At 33.8% G+C, this 17,214-nt stretch overlaps 1 protein-coding gene across 1 annotated transcript; it reads right to left on the bottom strand.

The window, feature by feature from the left end:
• Positions 1 to 1,377: 1,377 nt before the first annotated feature.
• On the bottom strand, positions 1,378 to 15,940 carry LOC148302083 (endoplasmic reticulum metallopeptidase 1-like). The gene is made up of 13 exons (XM_088272181.1): positions 15,869 to 15,940; positions 15,609 to 15,729; positions 14,673 to 14,827; positions 14,056 to 14,203; positions 12,222 to 12,239; positions 10,316 to 10,545; positions 9,467 to 9,647; positions 8,810 to 8,991; positions 7,666 to 7,821; positions 6,171 to 6,367; positions 5,172 to 5,290; positions 4,267 to 4,439; positions 1,378 to 2,710 (listed from the first exon to the last, which is right to left on the bottom strand). The coding sequence occupies exons 1-13, from the start codon at positions 15,938 to 15,940 to the stop codon at positions 2,546 to 2,548; spliced, it is 1,917 nt and encodes a 638-aa protein (XP_088128307.1). The 3' UTR covers positions 1,378 to 2,545.
• Between the last annotated feature and the right edge of the window lie 1,274 nt (positions 15,941 to 17,214).

Here is a 17,214-nt window from a genome sequence, read left to right as displayed (position 1 = left end):
CTATAATAAAACTCAAGTGGTAAAAAACGAAGTGTTTTCTTTAATCATCTACAGAGTTATTTCGTAGTTGGCAGTCAACGTGTTAATATTGTGTATTTTTTTTATAAAAGTTTATCTTTTTATTATTTGTAAGGTGTATCTAATAGTTTTTTTTATATATGATGCTTTTTAATAAATAATTGAATATTCAACATGTTTCTTTATTTATTATTTATTCACTCTACGGATAATCGTAGTCATACAGGAGAAAGTGACCAAGTGCATTTTTTTACAAAACCGTAATCATTGACTATTTGATATCTTACTAGCTTAATATTGCCCTGAAAACATCCCAAAGGATTTTAAACTTGTAAGTATAATATATTAATAATAATAATAATAAAATCCTTATCCGCACCCCAATGGTGCATAGGGCACTGCGTCATATAAACGCAGTGTTATCTTGATCGTTTACACATGAAGGAAAGGTGATCAGCCCTCCGCTTCAGGTACCAGTCCAGGGTAATATTGAATAAATATGACAGTGAAAAAATCACTTATATTTATTTTACCCCCCTTGGGAATCGAACCCGGGACCTCCAAAACGGTAGCCGAGCGTGCTGACCATTACACTACAGAGGCGGATAATATATTAACTTGTTAAAAATGACTAACTGCATTGATGTTTATTTTCTTGCCAAGCAAAAGTGACTTAAATGGCCCTCCTGAACATTTTACGTTTTGGTAGTTGGTCACTTTCTCCTGTACGACTACGATATGTCAATATTATAGGTATCATAACTTGTGATGAAACATCTCATATCATCACAAACCCTTTTAAAACTCAGACTTCCCAATTCATTTTGTTTGAAAATTTGCTTAAATTCTATTAAGATATCTTAAAATAATGTTTTTTTTCTTCCAACCCCTATCCCAATGGTGTAAAGGGCACTGCAAAGTATATCTTAATAGTTGATATAATCGTTAAATAGATGAATGAAAGGTGATCAGCCCTGCGCTTCAAGTACCAGTCCAGGGTAACTAACTAACCATCACGCCACTTCCCCAGGGGTAGGCAGAGAGAACAAAACGCCACACCAATGTCTGTTATCTTTGCAAACAATCTTCGCCTCTTTCAATGTAATGTAAAAAAATATTATAGTGAAAATTCACTTATATTTATTTATTTCCAGATTAGTTGTGCAGTGGTCAGCTTGTTTGGCTACCGTATTGGAGGTCCCGCGTTAGATTTATAGAAAGGTCAACAATAATTAATCTCAAAGTAATGCTGTATATATTTATTTTATTTAAAATATTTTTATACAATATTAATATACATAGTTCAACAATTGTTAACAGTTATATCATTTTCTATTGGTAATATGTCTGAAATTTTTAATGATACATTCGGAATACAGACAAAATAATAGAGAAGGCATTGCACTTGTATTGTTTTGGGTATAAATGTAATAAAAGTAGTATCGTGGAGAGTTCCTTAAAAATTACTGGTCTAAACTGTTTGTTATACTATAAGCTATATGTAAGTAGGTACATATCGCCCACTCCTTTCAAGAACGTCATAAATCAAAAAACTTGATTTTTCAGGAGAACGTTTTTAAAGCTTAAAAATATAATACAATGTATTAAAAATAAGCTCCAAGCGACTTATTGAACTTTTTACTGTGCAACAGATCTTTTAGGTAAAACCTGAAGGTTTTTTCTGCATTTGAAAAATATATAGTATATTTAAAAAAATAATTAAACGGTACCTTTTATTCAAAATGCAAAAACAACACTTTCTGCCCTGTAGCGGGTAAATATTAAGTTAAAAATATGCCGCTTTTGCTGGGATATAGTACATTTTCTGGGCATTCCGAAAACATGCATAACTGAAAATTGTCGATTTTTGATTTATGACGTTCTTGAAAGGAGTGAGCGATATGTACTAAACATTCAAATATTCTCTGAGTTAAATCGTATCTAATTCACGCATAGCAAAATTCTGCGTACAACACATTGACACCAAAAAGTGTTGGATTAATATCTACTGATTCAAGAAAGATAATGTATTTTGTATATTAAAAAAAGCATTGTTAAATTTGTGGTATGGTAATATAACACTCTCCTTATTAATTCATTGTTCACTTTGTGTAATACCAAAGTAAACGATGTTTAAAAGTGGTATTACACAATGTGAACAATGAGTGATAAGGAGAGTGTTAAATAAAGACAAGTTACAGAGAAAAAGTTTAATTTCTATTGATGACAGAGAATTATTTTTAATGTTTACTCGCTACGCATGGAGGGATAAATTAATATCTGTTGATCAAAGAAGGAAAAGTTTAATGTCTGCTGATTATAGAAGGATAAATTTAATGTCTAGCGATTATAGGAGGATAAGTTTAATGTATACTGATTATAGAATGATAAATTTAATATATCCCGATTATAGATGGATTAGATTATCTTCTGCTACTTATAGATGGATTAGATTATTGTCTGCTGATTATAGATGGATTAGATAATTGTCTGCTGTTTGTAGATGGATTAGAATAACGTCTTCCAATTAAAAGACATATCCGGAGTAAGAACTGATCCAGCCAGTCATCTGAGTCCATGATGGAAAATCAGCAAGGAAGTTCTCAAACTCTCTAGTCCTTTGGTCCTCGTGGTGAATATGGTTCCCAGCAAGACCGAGGTCCACAATGGGATAGGTCTTTTCAGATGGCACCTATAGAATAGCAACACAATATTTTAGTATATTTATTTATAGATTTGGCATTTAATTTGTAGAACTCTGTTTAAATTCATGTATTAAATGCTAAATCAAACACTGATTTTTTGAGTCTACTAAGTTGTATTTTTTTTGTTAAAAAAACACATAACATCAAATTTGTGACAATTCTTTCGCCTAGTGATGGCATTTTCAAACAAATATCAAACATTCATTTGAAAATGCCATAACTAGGCAAAACAATTTTCACAAAATTGATTTTTGTGTTTTTTTTAAAAATAAAATACAAGTTAGTGGACTCAAAAAATCAGTGTTTGATTTAATATTTAAAATACAATTTTTTTATTTTATTTAGTTTTGTCTATATCAGACATCAATAGTGTATCAATTGACTGTCTCTGTGGTGTAATGGTTAGCATGTTTAGCTACTGTGCTGGAGGTCTTGGGTTCAATTCCGAGGGGCGGGGATAAAAATAAATATTAGTGATTTAACACTCTAATATTTATTTAATATTACCCCCGACTGGTCCCTGAATCGCAGGAGTGATCACCTTGCCTTCATGTAAACAACAATTACGATAACAAGGCGTCAATACAATGCAGTGGCTTGTGCACCATCGGGCGCGAATAAGGGTTAGAAGGTGAAGGAAGGTCCCTGATTCGCAGGAGTGTGTAAGTAACGATCAATACAACGCTGTGTCAATATGACGCAGTGCCCTATACACCATTGGGTGCGGATAGGGGTTAGGAGAAGAAATTCTAACCACTGCACTATGGAGGCTGGCAAACATATTTTATTACTATTATTTATTTATTTATTTGGGTTAACAGCAGCAACATATTTAAAATAAAACATTAAAAGAATATACATTAAATAATATAATTTTTTTGACATCTCATCAAAGATGAAGAAGAATATGGAAGTCTGGGCCTTTACGGGGCCGACGACCGTCATAGGCTGGTTTAAGTGATCACTTTACACATCTGTAAAATTCACCATATGTTTCATATTTATTCAATATTACCCTGGACTGGTACCTGAAGCGGAGGGCTGATCACCTTTCCTTCGTGTGTAAACGATCAAGATAACACTGTGTTCATATGAAGCAGTGCCCTATGCACCATTGGGGTGCAGATAAGGGTTTTATTATTATAATTATTAACATTCACCAATTCTACCCATTATTGACAACCACACTACTCAAGTTCTTGGAAGTTCTATATATATATATATGTATATGAACCAATTTTGAAACATTATTCTTGGATCACTAGAACTTCACTAGAGACATCTATTGGTATTTGGACACACTCAAAATTTTGTGCATTTAATAATGCCAATTATAGTTATCTACAGAAACACAAAAAGATTAGTACAAAATATTTAGTGCAAATCTAGCAAATTAATGCATATCTTTGAGATGGCATATGTGCATGTGTGACGTAAGTAAGAGGGTGTGTTTGTGTGTGTGATGTTGATTCTAGTGGAGACGATTATAATGCAGAGAAAGAGACAAGAGTAGGAAAAAATAGCAATAAATTTGTTGGGTTACATTGAGTTCCAAGGTGAATGGGAAGTCATCCGTGTTGTTATCCCGGACTATGTGTATCAAGTAGGCCGGCCGGCCTTTCCAGTCTCCGGATTCCTTGGGCTCAGTAGGCAGACTCCAGCCCTTTACGGACACTCCTTCCCTCGGAGCAAATGTCACTGTCAATCTGTCAGGACCTATGGGAAGAAAAAACAATAAATAAATATCCATAAAACAATAATGTCTTTACAAAAATGTGAATACATAATTGCGTCTTTACTGTTTTAGTGCTGAGATTTTTTCTTAATAATGTTTATGATATAAACTAAATTTACTATAAATTCATGACAGGAATAATTTTTTAGGCAAGTATTGAATATTAAAAAAAACAGCCTATGACAGCTTGTTTCCCCTTTAAATGCCCAGACTTTCATATTCTTCTTAACCTTCCCCTCCCAATGATGTTATATATATTTACTACAGCTTACTTAAAAAATGAGAATATCAATATAAATTATTATAGATAAGGGTTCAGAATTTTTGTATTCCTCCGTAATACTTTTACAATTTACATTAAAGTATTATAATAAAAACATTAATTTTCAGCAACGGAAAAAAAAACAATTTAAAAAAATTTGGGATAGTATCACCAATACACCGTTTCTCAGAGTATGCCTGCGTGCCGCACTTTATGTACATGCGCATGTGGCTTCATACTATCTCTGACGATCTCGATCTCGAATTTAAGCATATATAATATTAACGGGACGTTTTTAATTGTTTTATATTTGACTGGATTTTTTGTCTGTTGCATCTGAAGTCCATTGAAAAGAGATTTGTTATATTGAGGTTTTACTATAATATCATGTCAACAATATCAAAGCAATAATCAATAATATCAATCACTCAGAAATAAGTATGGTACTTACCATTGAAGAGGAAATTGAGGGTGCAGACCACAGGAGAGGTGGTGCAAGTCTGGTTCATGGTCATCTTGGGCGGGTTTGGCAGCTCTGGAGCTCCCGCCGGAATCCAACTGCTCTCGGCGCTGTTGAAAATAAGTCATAATGTTATTTATTCATTTACTGGCCATAGATGAGTGAAGAAAGAATGGGGAAACAAATTTACGAGGTGAATGTAGTTGGTAAGAGAAGCGGAGGAAGACCAAGGAAGACTACACCACGCGGCCTGACAAAGGATTTAGTGTTTTAATGTTGTCAGGCCAGGAAACTTAAAAGTGCTCAGATCAAGAGTCTTTTTCTTAGATAGGAATTGCATTTATTATTTACTTTGCTTATTACGTACAAGGTTTATAGATCATTAAGAGAAATTTAGTTTCTTCTAACTAAATAAAGATATTTTATTTAAATCTCTGTTGGGAACAGGAGGGATAATTTAGTGTAGGCCAATCAGGAACTTCTCAACATTTACTCATTGCTGGGAGGAAACCACGTTGCACTCCTCAGGAGAAGTCGGACTGTTGACTGTCATCAACAGACCTTCCGTTCCACTACAAGCATATAAGTATAAGTAGAAGAGGGTCTGGCATTTTGTCATATGTTAAATGTTCGAATGGTGATAAAAAGAAAGAATCCGAACCATAATAAGAAAATATCATAAAATTAACAAATGTGTATGAGATAGTTTGGCCATTTGGAGTGAATGAGTGGAAAAAAAGAACAGTAAAACAAATTAATGTAGTGAATGTGGTTGGTAATAGAGGCAGAGGAAGACCAATGAAAGCTTTGTATCATCAAATATTTCAAATACTCGAAAGCGGTCGGGTCAGGAGTCGGAATATTCGGCAGGTATGTATGAGGAGATGTATGAATATGGAAAAGGCAAGGATGTTTGCAAAGAGTGGTATGGCATTCTATTCTCCTGCGGGGAAGCGGCTTGATAGTAAGATAGTTAGAGAGTAGGCTTACCTCCATGGGACCATCCTACCCAAGTACAAGGGAAGTCCGCAGTACAACTCCTTCTCGCAGTCAGGAGCCAGGAAGGATATATTCCTGTTTCCCAGTGGGATCGTCCGGGGGCTGTTCCTGTCCAGATTCAGCACGAAGAATCCGGTCTCGCGCCTCCTCAGCATCTGGCTCTCGTTGAAGAATTGGCGATCAGAATGCTGCAAGGCACAAAAATCTTATGAAAATCATTTCGAAGTGCATACCTCACCTCATTATGTCAGGTGTAAGATTCTCTTCATCGTCAGATTGTCGAGGAATTATTAATTTCAGAAAAATACAGTCCCACTTAAAATAAGTGATCACGTAAACTAGCTAATGACAGCTTACAAGCTCTGTGAATACCCAGAATTCCACATTGCCATCTCAAAAGATTTCTTAATCTATAATTTTTAATTTTTAATATAAAAAAAGATAAATGTTTGTGTTTTTATTATTTACACAAATATTTCTATTTCATACTATTTCTGTGAGCCTAAGCAGCTCATTATTAGAAATAGGTATCAAATTTTAGTACAGTGGGTTCGAACTGAGAAACTCTGACTTAAGAGTCCGCGACACTGACCACGGGACCACAACCCGACAATTTGAGGAAAATGAGCAAAAAGACAGTCTCACTTAAAAGAAGTTATCGCCCAAACTAGCCAATGACAGCTTATAAGCTCTGTGAATACCCAAAATTCCTCATTTCCATCTAAATGACTTCTTAACTTATTATTATATGCCAATTTAATATGGCTTAAAAATAAGTTACTGTTTTTTTAATAGGAACAATAAAATCTTGTTAAGAAAGTAGTAACTGTTTACTAGAAACAATCAACCCATCCCCATAAGTATCCCCGAAAGTTGTTGCCCCATCCGGAGGGGAGGTGACATGGTTTGTCAAACAACCACACACTAGTATTTTGCACTTAATAAAACGAGACATACACATAATTTTTAAATGCAGAAAAAAGTAGCACGCATTAAACGTATTGATTTTCGTGGTATAAATCAGTCCAACAAATCATAATAAATCATAATGACTCATAGTTTTGAAGCGTCAAAGGCTTTCAAATTCAACCGAGTTATAAAAATAAACTGTGTCATAAAATTATAACTATTACTGTTTTACAAATATAAAACGAACTCCCTCTCTAAACACAAGTATCTACTTTATTAGAGAGGTAGAAACGTTATATTTGAAATGTATTGTATATTTACCAACTATTATGTATTATTTAAATATGTATTTTGTTAATAAAAAAAAACACATAACTTTTACACGCGTATTTTATTGATTGTCTAGATCAGGTATATGATAAATTGAAAAGAAAACTTGAAAGAAAAACTCTGTAAAATGTTACGCCTGGGATGTAAAGTTTTGAATTTTAACTAATTTTAGATGATATTTTAATCAAAAGAATAATTATTTCGTTAAAGAACATCTTTGGTCAAGTCATACGGATATTTTGCTCACCATAATCCAGTATCTCTGTGGCGCCGGGTTCACATCTCCCCCTCTGTAGGGTTGCCCGAGGGAAGTTGTGACTGATACAAAGCCGGTACCGAGAGCCAACATCAGAAGTAATATGGACACCAGCTCCGACTTCTTTACCAAGGTCATTAGAGGAATCTAAAAAAGAGGTGTCAACTAAATTACCAGCAAACTGTAATAAAAATATTCTGTGGTCAAGAAAAGGTGATGATTCTTCACATGCCTTCGCATGCCTCCTGGGGGATACTTTCAAGAAATGTAAAGATGAAATGTTATATTGCATCTTCCATTACGATAATTACAGTAAAAGCAAACATGGAATGTAACGCTACATCCACAATTGTGAAACTTACAGTAAATGTAAACATGGAATGTAACACTTTATTTCCCTTTGCGTAACAGTAAATGCAAACATGGAATGTTACACTGCATCTACCATTGCGATGCAGTAAATGCAAGGATGGAATTTTGCACTGCATCTACCATTGCGATACAGTAAATGCAAACATGGAATGTTGCACTGCTCCCCCATTAAGACACAGAAAAGCAAACATGGAATGTTACACTGCATCCACTGTTGTGATATTTACAGCAAATGTAAAAATGGAATGTTACACTGTATCCTCCATTGTGAAACTTATAGTAAATGTAAACATAAAATGTTACACTGCATCTACCGTTGCGATACAGTAGATGCAAACATGGAATATTACACTGCACCCACCATTGTGAAATTCACAGTAAATGTAAACATGGAATGTTACACTACATCCTCCATTGTGAAACTTACGGTAAATGTAAACATGGAACGTTACATTGCACCTTCCATTGCGATACTTACAGCAAATGTAAACATGAAGAGAGAGAAGAGGGCCGACATTGCTGCCATGCGTAGATCCCCGTTGATAATTCATTGTGAAACTTATAGTAAATGTAAACATAAAATGTTACACTGCATCTACCGTTGCGATACAGTAGATGCAAACATGGAATATTACACTGTACCCACCATTGTGAAATTCACAGTAAATGGAAACGTGGAATGTTACACTGCATCCTCCATTGTGAAACTTACGGTAAATGTAAACATGGAACGTTACATTGCACCTTCCATTGCGATACTTACAGCAAATGTAAACATGAAGAGAGAGAAGAGGGCCGACATTGCTGCCATGCGTAGATCCCCGTTGATAATTCCCGAACGTCCTTGTATGGGGATCAGGAACACATAGAGAATCAGGACTATAGACATCTGATACAGAATGTTCGGGATATGGATTATCAGGTACACATATATGTATGCGTGAACTGGAAATAAAGAAATAAACCAAAAATTAAAATCAGCAGAATACAAAGACATTAGAAATTAAACATAAACAATAAACAACAACTGTAAATCCCTCTCTTTATTGGAGAAAACAGCATAATTAATTTAAGAATTCCAATGTAGAAATTTCTAAAATATTAATTAATTTAAAAAATAAACTATTGTAACCAAATTAAATAAATTAATGAAAAAATTCAAAAATTAAATTACCTTGTTTTTGGCCACTTTTCATTAGTATTTCTCTCCAAACGGTTTTGACAAGAACCTTGTCATCATCGAGGTTAAACATGTACATGTTTAACCCTGATGATGACAAGGTTCTTGTCGAAACCGGTTAGAGAGAAGTACCAATGAAAAGTGGTTAAAAACAAAGTACAAAGTTTTATTTTATAAAGTTTATAAAATGTGCCAACATTCGAGTTTTTTTTATTTTTCAAAATTGTCAAAAGTCCTTACCCGTGCGTGCCAGAGGAGTCAAATTGATGATCAGGTTGGCCACAGCAGAGGATAGAACGGATATCATAAACAGAGATGCCGAACGGTAGCCGGCCTTGGTGAGGAATAGCAGGATGAGAGCAAACGGGATCTGGGATGCGGCCATGTTCATTTGGGTCACTAAGTTCAAAGGGATTCCACGCTGAAAAATAACATGTTCTTGTTAGTGCTATTTAAGAATATAATATGGTAATATTAAAAGTATATTTAAACTATTTCCCTATTTGAAATTAAAACCAAGATGGATCCAAATGATTTGAAAAGAGGTATTTGTTACATTTTGATAAATTTCTGTGTTTGGATTTTACGGTCCTATCTATGTTTCCAAACAGTTTTTGGGCAATTCATGAATTTTTTGGTTTTCCACTAGATATCTTTCGAGGAAGATCCATTGCTATTGCTATTGCCTGGTTTACGAAGTTCTCGGGTTCTCTGCGTCCTATTTCAATTTCAATTTATTTCAACAATAAAAAATTAATATATACATAAACAATATTCGAGGCATATATATAAAAAGTAAGCAAGAAGACTTAAAAGGTGTAGAAGAATCCCGCTTCGGAAAACTCCTTCGGACACATGGAACAGATCAATATACAATGTGATATTGTTCAACATAGCGGTAGCTCTTCTTACCGGCATAACCATTGGCAGGTTGGTCCTGTGTATAGGAATGTGAAACAATCTATGTTGACGCTGTCTTAGGTAACTATCGGGAACATACAGACCAATGTTCCGGATAATTTCAGGATCATCGATCATATTATATTATATGACGTATTTGATGAAAAATAAATAAATGAATTTCCTTACGTTGTCTTCTCTGCAGCGACTAACCAGGATGGTCATCAGTCCGCTGCCGGCGAGGCAAGGGCACCAGAAGATGGGGAATACGAGCCAGGATGTGGAGTACCACGGCATGGTCAGCGTGGCCATGGTGTCTATGAGGTACCCGACCAGGAGACACGCAGCTACGCCCAAAAGCGTTCCGCCCAACCGGGCCATTATCGAAAATAGTACCTCGATCAACGCAAATCCGAGACCTGTCAACAATTTACATTTACTTTATTATCAGAAATGTGGTGCTATAAGTTTGTATTGGCTATGCCAAGCTGGTTATTCAAATAATTTGGGTTTGGAGAGGTGGTCGTTAAAATAAATTGGGTTTGGAGAGGCGGTTGTTGAGAAAGTTCACGAGTACTAGCGAGAATTAGCGTGTGATGTGAAAAATATGCATTATTTAATTTAATTTAAATGATTACCGAAAACTGGGTGTTTTTAAAATAATTTTGAATTTTTATTTATATATTTAAAATATATATTATTATTATTTTATTATTTTTTTTAAAAGAAAATATTTGGCTGTCAACCAGTGAAAGGATGTTTCTGTCAGTGTGAAGTATTATTTTATAATAACAACTAATACAAAATTTCATAGTTTTAAATGTGTTCTGCAATTCTGCAATTCCAGAATTAGGTTCAGAAAGAAGGGAAGATACTTGGGTGGGGAGTTGGATTCCTGCCTGCGTCAAGCTATTTAGAAAGTTCTCCTTCTCTGTTGTGAGATTTTATTGGTTATTTATAAAACATGCACACACCCACCCTCTCTTTTCTTTTTTATCTCTTTATTTTCGACTAATTATAAGATAAATATGGAATTATTTAATTGGCTTAATTATTGTAAAGCTGTATAATTCCCTAATAAAAATATACATAAAATAAAATAAATGTATTGGATTTTAAAGAAAATGATAAAATATTTTAGCACTCATGAATTGCTCGTCTCGTGATCAGATTGTCATTAGGGAGAAAGTGCAAGAACAATACGGATTTTAAACCTATCCAGGAATACAATAATTGATGTCTGACTTTCTCTGCGGAGCGTGTTCTTTAAACATGATAAAAAATGTTTTTATGAAATCTATGTATATTAATAAGAAAGAAATTTTATTATATTCTGACATCTCAACGTAGATGAAGAAGAATATGGAAGTGCTGGCATTTACGGGGCTTATGACTGTCATAGGCTTGTTTAAATGATCACTTTACACACATGTAACATTCACTAATTCTACCCATGATTTACAACCACTCTACTCAAATGAATAAAAGTTCTATATATATGATCCAATTTCGAAACATTGTACTTGAGTCACTAGAATTTCACTAGAGACATCTATCTACAGTGAATCTATAGTTATTTTACCTCTAGTTGTAAAGTTGTTTTTTGTAAATAAAAATCAAAGGTAAAATAAATATGAGCATAAATAAAACAAAATAAAATAAATATGAAATAAATCAAAGGTAAAATAAATATGAACGGACAGTATCTATGTTGAGATGTCAAAAAATAATATGAAAAATAATTCCTATAATTGGAGATAATCCTGATTTGTGAACAAGTATTTGGACACACTCAAAATGTTGAAGATAGAAATAAGACTCACCACTCTAGGTTTTATTTTATGAGAAAATTACATATAAATATCCACAGATGTCATTGCTATACAAGTTACATTATACCAACTGACAGACGGACTTTGACGTTCATTAACGTCCATACTCCTTTAAGGAGAATTTGCACCGACGTTCATTTACGTCCATACTCCCGGAAAGGTTAAAAAAACTCAGCAGCGCAAATGATGTTAATTATGAACTCAGTCATACATATAATCAATTATGAAAAATATTAATTAAATAAATTATAAATAATTTATACCTTTTGTTGAGCCGTCATCTGTTATTGCAGAAAGTACATGAAAGAAAAATATATATTAGAGGATGAGTTTCTTAGTAAAAAAAATACACAAAATATACTCAATGTGTACTAGTGTCAAAATCCGCCAGATCCAATTTTATAAGATTTAAAAATAAATACTCTATCGGACTGCCAATTGTGGGTTTTATTGTTTGAAATATTTATATACTTGAAAAACCTGCCAAAAAATACTTAATAACAGCGTTGTATCTCAAATCCTTTTCTTCTGACCCATATCGGCCAATAGAGAACAGGTCAAAAATTAAGATGACGTCATTCGGTTTGTGTCTCGTGTTTTTTTAATACTGAAAATTTTCTTAAAAAATGGGAAAACGGGAGAATTCTCTATATCATAATATTTTATCTAAAGAAAGGCAAATCTTTTAAACATAAATGTTACCCGGAGAATTTTGCATTTTTTGTAAAATCGACTTACATGGATCTGGCGGATTTTGAAAGTAGGCGACACATATCGCTCACTCCTTTCAAGAAGGTCATAAATCAAAAATCGTCAATTTTTAGTTGTGCATGTTTTTGGAATGCCCAGAAAATGTACTATATCCCAGCAAAAGAGGCATATTGGCAGAAAATATTGTTTTTTCATTTTGAAGAAAAGTATTGTTTAATTATTTTTTTAAATGTTTCAAATATTTTTCAAATGGAGAAAAAACCTTCAAGTTTTATCTAAAAAGATCTGTTGCACATCAAAAAGTTCAATAAGTGGCTTGATATATATTTTTAATACATTGTGTTATATTTTTAAACTTTAAAAACGTTCTCCTGAAAAATCAAATTTTTTGATTTATGACGTTTTTGAAAGGAGTGAGCGATATGTGTTTTGCCTATAAAAATAAAAATGTAAAAATTTGTTCATAACCAACTATCTAAAATTACGAAAATGCGTATAATATAGTTTATGGTAAAATAGAACTGGACGTTTGAATTTTTTTTACATTTGATTAGATGTTTAGTCCGTTATATCCAAAGTTCATTAAAAAGAGGTCTGTTACATCGAGGTTTTACTGTATTAGTTTGTTCAAAATGTCAAATCTCCTCAAGCTAACCACAGATTACTTAAAAAATTTAACATAACTTTGCATTTCAATATGCACATTATTTTTTATATGAATAAAATTATAAATCTTATATTTTGTATATTAAAAGCATTGATAACTTTATGGTTAATAAAACACTCTTCTTAGCATCCATTGTTTACTTTGTGTAATACCACTTTTAAAAAAACAAAAATAAAAGTGGTATTACACAAAGTAAACATTGGATGGTAAGGAGAGTGTTTTGTAAGTCTTATTTTTAAGGACATATAATGTTTTTTTTAAAGAGTTTTTTTACCACAATGGCAGCGCCATTTGTTGAAAGTCACAATTAATGCAATATTAAATATCCCTGTGGCGGACAGCTGCTGTCAATTGTTTAACACATTTTCAATGTTTTGGATAGATTGGTTGTTTCGAAGATTTTAAATATTTTTAATGCTTGAAATGAAACAATTGATTCGACAGTCACTTTGTGTTAATATCTTTCCATTTTTGCTTAAATTTCAATTGGCAAATACTTAAAATCAAGTGACAAGTGTTTCAATATATTCCTTATCATGTTTCGATTCCTATATGGTGGTTAAAAATGATGCAGAGTGCATCGAAACACGTGTGAGAATAGATTTGAAGAAACAGTGGTATTTCCCAAGTGAATCAAAAATTTTAAAGTATTTTTTGCGCCCAAAGCTTTGTTATTTAAAAATTTGTTGATAATAAAAAAATTCAAGTTTGATACTTACAGGCAGACATACGAATGATGAAAACGATTATACTGAAAACTGATAGCGTAAAAACAGTATAGTTGATATATTCTCCAACATCTTCAGGATACGCAAACATGTACAAGCCAAGGAAGTCAAAATAAACGGTAAGGTTATCAGTGTTCTCCTAAAAAAAAATAATATAACAAATATATAAGGAAAGGTGGTTTGTCAAGTGGAATGAATGAGTGAGGAAAGAACGGTGAAACAAATTTATGAGTTGAATGTAGTTGGAAATGGGAGCAGTAAAAGACTGAGAAAAACTTGGCATGATTAAGTTTGTTAAATACTTGAAACTGGTCAGGTCAGAAGCCGGAATAATCGGCGGGTATTAATGAGGAAATACATGAAACTGTAAAAGAAAAACACTTGTATATTACCACTTGGGTTTATTTTATTATAACGACTAGTTTCGAAAGCTATGCTTCCGTCTTCAGGTCTAAATATAAACAGTTTTAGTGTATATTTAGACCTGAAGATTAGCCTATCGAATCTAGTCATTCATACCTGGTAATGTATAGCACCGAAACTATACATAACCAGGTATTTTTTTAAATTAAGGAATACACATTAAGTTGGAATATGTTTTAACTCACATCTACATGCTCGACCTCCGGTGCATTTCCAAGTGGCCTGAGTAGGGCGAGGATATTATCCCCCAAATGCTGGTGACTTCCTGCAGGAATGTAGATTTCTGCGTCGTACACCGTGTGGTACAGAAATCCGTTTCGGTAGTAGGCGAAATCCAGACCTGTCAAATCAAAATACTTTGTCATTGACTAAGACACCTAGAAAACTTTTAATCCTTATCCGCACCCCAATTGTGCATAGGGCACTGCGTCGTGCAGTGTTATCTTGATCGTTAACACATGACGGAAAGGTGATCAGCCCTCCGCTTCAAGTACCAATCCAGGGTAATATTAAATAAATATTACAGTGAAAAAATCCCTTATATTTATTTTACCCCCCTTGGGAATCGAACCCGGGACTTCCAGGATGGTAGCCAAGCATGCTGACCATTACACTACAGAGGCGGACTAAGAAAACTACTGAAATCCAAATGCATAGAGGGTCAGTTGGAGTGTCTTTTATAGATAAAATAAAAAGTTCACGCATTCATGGAAGTCTGGATGTAACAGACATCAAAAGTAAGGTAGAGGAAAAGCAGTTGAGATGACATGGGCACGCAGGACGCAGAGAACTTGGACATGTTGTGAACCAGGCAATTGCCATGGATCTTCCTCGAAGACCAAAGAATTCATGGATATTGCAGAAAGAAAACTTGATTCAAATGCACTTGAGATGTTGCCCATGACAGAAGGACCTAAAACCTGAGGACGAGGAGAGCTGACCTCAACAGTCTAAAACATAATAAGTTGGGATGGAGCCAGGAAGAAGATCTATTCAGATATTCTTCTTGGTAAATGGGTAAGATCCGATCATTCAAAAGATCTATATCAGTAGACCTGCCTCACTTAAGTGATCCACTCACAGAAAAGGAATCATGATATTATAACAAAACATTTCTTTACCTGGAATATGCCCAAAGTCTCTGAAGATTCTGAAGTCCGTATCGGAAGGGAGAAGTCCAGTTTGGAAAATTTCCTCGCCAATAATTTGCCCATGGGGATGGGGAGCCGTTTTGGTGTAGTACTTTAAAAAAATATATTTATATATCAATATCGAAACACGTGTCACAATACATTTAAAAAAAATTGGTATTTACTTAGTAAAACTTAAATTTTAAAGGACATTTTTACACTATATTATAAGTGAGTTAAACAATACAAACATCAAGTAGCCAGGAATTATTTGGTCCAGCTTGAAACAGCATTGACTTGCCTCCTAGACCAGCAGCTTCCATGTTGATAAAGACTCGGCACTTTTGAGCCCATTCGTGTTTCAGGAACATATGGGACCCCTTTAAAAGAAAATGATACCAGATTAAAACACATATCATTATGTTTGATATTGATAGATGCTGAAGAAAAAAGATAAATGTGTCGGTTTGTGGTCCCGTGGTTAGTGTCGCGGACTCTTGAGTCAGAGTTTCTGGGTTTGAACCCACTCTACCACTATTTGATACTTATTTTTAATAATAGCTTAGGCTCACAAAAATAGTATGAAATTTAAGTATTTTTGTAAATAATAAAAACATTTCAAAAAAGGATTGAAATCCCCCAAATATGAGTTTTAGAGTAACGTTTTGAGTGTGTCCAAATACTTGTTCACAAAATCTGGATTATCTCCAATTACAGGAGTTATTTTCATATTATTTTTTGACATCTCATCGAAGATGAAGAAGAATATGGAAGTCTGGGCATTTACGGGGCTGACGACCGTCATAGGCTGGTTTAAGTGATCACTTTACACACTTTACAACGCCAGAAAATACCATTTTCATTTTTATTATTAAGCTTATAATTTGACCATATATAGAACTTCCAAGAATTTGAGTAGTGTGGTTGTCAATAATGGGTAGAATTGGTGAATGTTACACGTGTGTAAAGTGATCACTTAAACCAGCCTATGACGGTCGTCAGCCCCGTAAATGCCCAGACTTCCATATTCTTCTTCATCTTCGATGAGATGTCAAAAAATAATAGTTTTAGAGTAATTTAGTATTATAAGTGCTACTTACAACATATTTTTTTTAAATCATTTAAATAATATCAAAGAATATTTTTATTTTTTTTATTTAAATAGTTGTTAAACTGATTGTTGCCTTTTATCAAAAATAAAATATTGTTTTTGATAAAAGCGAGTTCTATTTACAAACTTGTATATCAGGATGATCATTTTTTTGTCTTCTAGCGACATGTTATTTCTTTCACTCTGATAAATTTGGTATTATCACAGAGAGAGAGCGAGGCAATTATATTACTTGGCTTTCGTTTGATCTAGTGTCCCGCTAACCGCACTCAGTCACCGCATGACGACGCGTTGGCACGGACGCGGTGTCCCTATGACTCAGTTGGCGGCGAGTTGGTATTTGCTGAGAACTGCGTACTACGATTTCCATACCAATATGAACTGGGGTCTTCAGATCACGTGTTATTTTAGAATGATCAGAAAGGAACAGGTTAACTGATATTTTGTTTTTTTTAGATGGAAGTTGCATTTACTATTTTACTCGGT

The sequence above is a fragment of the Brachycentrus maculatus genome, unplaced genomic scaffold, assembly GCF_059751285.1.
Source record: "Brachycentrus maculatus isolate JH-2025_06_01 unplaced genomic scaffold, ASM5975128v1 h1tg000482l, whole genome shotgun sequence".
Lineage (NCBI taxonomy): Eukaryota > Metazoa > Arthropoda > Insecta > Trichoptera > Brachycentridae > Brachycentrus > Brachycentrus maculatus.
The sequence above is the reverse complement of the archived record's forward strand: the minus strand, read 5'-3'. Positions and strand labels throughout refer to the sequence as shown.